This window comes from Bidens hawaiensis, unplaced genomic scaffold, assembly GCF_021521415.1.
Source record: "Bidens hawaiensis isolate Kalapana, Puna unplaced genomic scaffold, B.hawaiensis_p1.1 tig00008409_1, whole genome shotgun sequence".
Taxonomy (NCBI): domain Eukaryota; kingdom Viridiplantae; phylum Streptophyta; class Magnoliopsida; order Asterales; family Asteraceae; genus Bidens; species Bidens hawaiensis.
In genome coordinates, this window is record NW_027491598.1 from 1,887 (window position 1) to 6,818 (window position 4,932).

At 32.7% G+C, this 4,932-nt stretch overlaps 1 protein-coding gene across 1 annotated transcript; it reads left to right on the forward strand.

Moving 5' to 3' along the window:
• The first annotated feature begins 1,410 nt into the window (after nucleotides 1-1,410).
• On the forward strand, nucleotides 1,411-4,540 carry LOC143529042 (transcription factor bHLH94-like). The gene is made up of 3 exons (XM_077024925.1): nucleotides 1,411-1,935; nucleotides 2,643-3,050; nucleotides 4,416-4,540. The coding sequence occupies exons 1-3, from the start codon at nucleotides 1,411-1,413 to the stop codon at nucleotides 4,524-4,526; spliced, it is 1,044 nt and encodes a 347-aa protein (XP_076881040.1). The 3' UTR covers nucleotides 4,527-4,540.
• Nucleotides 4,541-4,932: the final 392 nt, after the last annotated feature.

Below are 4,932 nucleotides of genomic sequence, written 5' to 3' on the forward strand. Positions count from 1 at the left end.
TGCATTCTATTATAGTTTCGTTACGGTTCAAGTTTCCAAAACTAATTGTACTCGATTTTAGACTTTGATATTCGGCCTTAATAGTATTGTTTTGATCACTAGAAATCCTCTTATACAAGTTGTCATAACAATTAAATTAATACATAAGGTTGGTTTCATTGATTTTTAATTGAGCCACATCCATCAATTAAATTACTACTCACTACTACTCACTACTGGCCTCTACACCTCTTTGATCTTTGCATCTAATTTTTTATGATTACATGTCAAGTTGAGACGGATCTCTCTAATTGATTTATCAAGATTAAAGCAATATAATTCTAGTTGTGATATTGATTGTGTTTATCCTTCCTAGGACAATGAACCAAAACAGGGGGAAGCCGTCTGCCGCACCAATGTCAAATCATCCTTACCTCAGTTTCTGTATCGAGTAGTTTGTTGTCGTGCCGAGGCTCCGACTGACCACGATCACGTTGTCGCTCCTTTACTTGACTACGCTCCTCCAATGTCCCTTGGCAAAACTACGAGATCACTAACTTTAAGGATATTGATTATTTTTAGGGCAGAATCATGAAGAATATGGATTTTTTGCTGAATTTTGGAGATGCACATAGAAAACAAGATCGTGACTAGTTTTTTTTTTTTAATTACTGTTCTTTTCTTTTATGTTTCCTTTTCTTATTGTCTTCCATGAGTGCCTGATTTTCCACCGCTTTTACTGTGAGGGGAGTATTGAAACATATAGTATTTAGAATTTAGTATCAAACTCACGGGTCTATTATATACAGAATACAATAATTGATTACCTTACAGTAGGTACAAAGCAACCTATATTCATGAAATTGATAAATGAAATCACATTACACGATCTCGAAATCATCAACCTATATTGAGCTTAATTGTGGATGCTGAGCGTAATTATGAAAACATATCTGGATACGAACGTAATTAGATTTTAACCTTAAACGCATTTTGTAATTAGCTTGATATTCATTCGCGTATCTAATGCATGTTAAGCATTTATAGTAATCCTCTATTCAATAGAATACAATTAGTCTTTTACCATCTTACATCTCGAAGCGAACACTAATAGAAAATTAGGACATGGGGTCAAGAGACATTTAAGTGGAAAAACTGACCCCAATTAAAATATATCTTGAGTCCCCACACTAGGTCCTGAGTACATTCTAAGAAATGTTAACCATCCAAACACAAATGCTAGCAATAATAGTTGCTTACTAGTCAATCTAGTCTAAACAAAAGTTAATGGATTGAATTGTATAGTATAGTATAGCATAAGGTTGCACAACTCTTCCCTCACATAATATAAATAGATATATGTGAACAAACACAAAAGCCTAAAGTTGCCACACATTAGATAACAAAAAGAGAGAAAGAGAGAGAAAGAGTATGGCTTTAGAGACGCTTTCTTCCAATGAGCTCCTCAACTTCATAATCTATGACACCATCTCTGCAACCCCTTTTACCTGCAATGACTCATCTGAAACCACCACCACTACTAATAATAATCCTTGTAGCAGCTTCTTCATCCATCTCCAAAACCAAAACCAAAACCAAAACTCAAACCCTAATCCCATATCTGAAGAACTTGCAGGAACTGCAATGGATATTATGAGTTCTAATTCTTCTCTCACTACAACCACTGCAAAGATGTCTTTGGCAGTGCAAGCTTACAACAACAACAACAACAACAATGATATTAATATTAATATTAATAATAATAATAATAATAACAATAATAATTTAGGAGTTCAAAAGAAGAAAAGGAGAAGAAGGCCTAGGGTTTGCAAGAACAAAGAAGAAGCTGAAACTCAAAGAATGACTCACATTGCGGTCGAAAGAAACCGCAGGAAACAAATGAATGAGCATCTTGCTGTCTTGAGGTCTCTCATGCCGGAATCATACGTTCAAAGGGTTTGTTTCTTACTAAATGTATATCTTAATTTTGTATTGAATGTATAGGGTTTAGTCTTCATGAATTGTTTAATTTGATGGATATATAATGTTTTTGAATAAAGTTGTATAATGCAAAAAGCATTTTGCATATGTGGAATTAAATTAGAACATGATTAAGTGCTACAAAAAGTAATCATTATACATATATTTTTTTCTTATTGTCCTTCAAAAGAACACATTGGAATTCACTTTTGTTCTTTCTAAAGAGTGTTTTTTTAACAATTTTATGAAGATTATGAAATTATATTTTAAAATTTTAACAATAAAATTTTAAAATTCATCTTCACCAATTTAAACAGCTGTGTAACATCTCTCTCTCATGGTACAAAATCTACAAACACTGTAGTTAACAGTGTTTGATATCTATAAAAGCATTCTCTTCTTTTTAGAGATCCTTTTTCTTGTCAATTTGTCGGATGCAATGAACAACAATAACATGCCAAAGTTTTACGGTTACAAATGGTTGACTTCATTGTTTAGGCTTACAATATTAATAATAATAATAATAATAATTAGTTCATAGTGCTGGAAATTTAGTATAGTAATTATTGTAATTTAATTATTATTACTAAATGTGACTATATTTGAATGAGAAATCGATAAATTGCAAGAGTTAAAATTTTTTAATAATGACGGTTATACCCCTTTGTGTTAAATTTTTCTAGGGTGACCAAGCTTCTATAGTTGGTGGTGCTATAGAATTTGTGAAGGTGCTTGAACATCTTTTGCAATCTCTTGAAGCTCAAAAGTTTATGACTCAACAACAAGAAGAAGGTGGACAAGATAGTTATAATAATTTCACAAAGTTATCACCTCCATTTTCACAGTTTTTTTCTTATCCACAATGCACTTGCTCTCAAATTCCCAACAAGTACGCTTCAAAAAGCAAGGCAGCCATTGCGGACATCGAAGTCACTTTGATTGAAACGCACGCCAATCTTCGAATCATATCGCGAAAACGGCTCACTCAACTCTCAAAAATGGTGGCTTGTTTTCACACACTTCATTTGTCTGTGCTACACCTTAATGTCACCACCTTGGACCCTTTGGTTCTCTACTCCATCAGTGTTAAGGTATGCAACTAAATTAACTATCAGCTGTTATCCGATAATAATCCATCAGGGTCGGCTCAAAAAATGTGGAGACCTAAATCGAACAAGATTTTGTGGCTTTTTCATGACAATTGTTAGGGGGGGGATTTCTTTATTACAAGTTTTGAATTCATAACCTATACTTAGTAACAATTAAGCTTACCGTTACACCAATACGGTACTTTGAATTTACTTTACACATTATAATATATCTATATATAATGTTTTTTAAGACTTGAAGCCTTAATTAAGTGTGGGCCTAAAAGCCTAACTTATTTTCGCTATCCCGTGAGCCACCCCTGTAATTCATACCTACACTTTGATAAATGTTAATCCTAATTTTTCATTTTTGTTGTTAAAAGTAATCCCGGTATCATAATCATCATAGATTTAACACTCGATTTACATACTCGATTTCACTACTCACCAGTACGTTTCTCCATTTTGTTTATAATTATTACTATTAGATAAATCGAGTGAAAATCAAGTATAAATCTATAACGACTACGCTACCAGGATTGCTTGAAGCAACAAAATGAAAGATACGATTATCACAGGTCAAGTTTTAAATTTGAATTATTATTATTCGTCAATAAGTTATAGTAAGTTAAGATTATTGAAACCAATTTTCCTTAAATTAAAGGGTTGTTTTCACGTAAAAAGAGAGGAGATGGCTACGTCTAATTAAATTAAACGGTATGTATAGGATGTGATATATTGCTCATGCAAAAGTGTGCTTAGAAAATGACTTTACATTGGATGACTTCACAATGCCAAAAAACCAGCTTTTGAGATACTACCAGTGCTTTCCTTTTTGATCATTAGACACCATATTCTTTTTCTTGGAAAATAAAACTTTCATCATGGTCAAGGAAATAGAACTAACCAAGGGGTCGGTCTATCCAGTTTTTAACTTTTTTTGCAAATATAGACGTGGTATTCTCCAATAATTTACCAATAATACATTACAAGACATCATTTTGGAAGAAAAAGAATTATATATTTAAATATTATCACCATGTGTGACCTAATTCCGTTAATGTTTTTAGAAGTGATGGGCAGAAAAAGATGTTTGTTTCCAAAAACAACATTGTTTCCAAGTTTTGTTTGGTTGTCTTATATTTAAATTTAAGGAAATATTATTCAACATATTTGTGTTGATATATGTTAGCATATATGTAGTTAACGTATATGTTAGCATAGTTAGCGTATATGTTAGTGTAGTTAGCACATATTCTTATCTATAAATACTTGCTTGCAATCACTTTTAGAAATTGAATGATAATCATGAATTGAATTTTACAATTTGAAACATCAATGAAATAACATTCAAGAAATAATATGTAGGTGGACGAAGGATGCAGACTCAACTCAGCAGATGAGATAGCAGGTGCAGTCCACCAGATGCTTCGAATAATTGAGGATGAAGCTATCCTATGTGTTGATTCAATAAACTAGAACAAATAGTTGCTCGTGTGTTTAACCCTTTGTGCTTCTGTATAATCACCATAATGCCTCTCTCTCTCTCTCTCTCTCTGATTTTACTTCATGTATGATGGTAATTGTCTAGTTGAGTTAGATGTTTTCAAAGATTAACTGAGTGATGTGAGTTGAATGGTGAGAGTTTTATGCTGTCAACATGTATATAATCATTATTAAATGTCGGTGATTTGCTGAGGAAATCAATTTAGTAATTGCATAAGTGGATTATTGTTGTGTTTAGTGGCTGGTTTTCCTTATGGTTTCATTCTGGATATCTCAGGTTCGAATTTCAGCTTATGTGCGGGTTCTGAAATATTCATAGCACCACTATTAAAGGGACTCGAACTTGGGTAGGGTGTGGTTGAGGAACAGCCCTTAATGG

Bases quoted from the DNA above. Each gene is read 5' to 3' on its own strand.
- LOC143529042 (XM_077024925.1), top strand. From the start codon at position 1,411: ATGGCTTTAGAGACGCTTTCTTCCAATGAGCTCCTCAACTTCATAATC. The intron at 1,936-2,642 runs GTTTGTTTCTTA...AAATTTTTCTAG, and splicing joins CGGAATCATACGTTCAAAGG to GGTGACCAAGCTTCTATAGT. The intron at 3,051-4,415 runs GTATGCAACTAA...AATAATATGTAG, and splicing joins TCTACTCCATCAGTGTTAAG to GTGGACGAAGGATGCAGACT.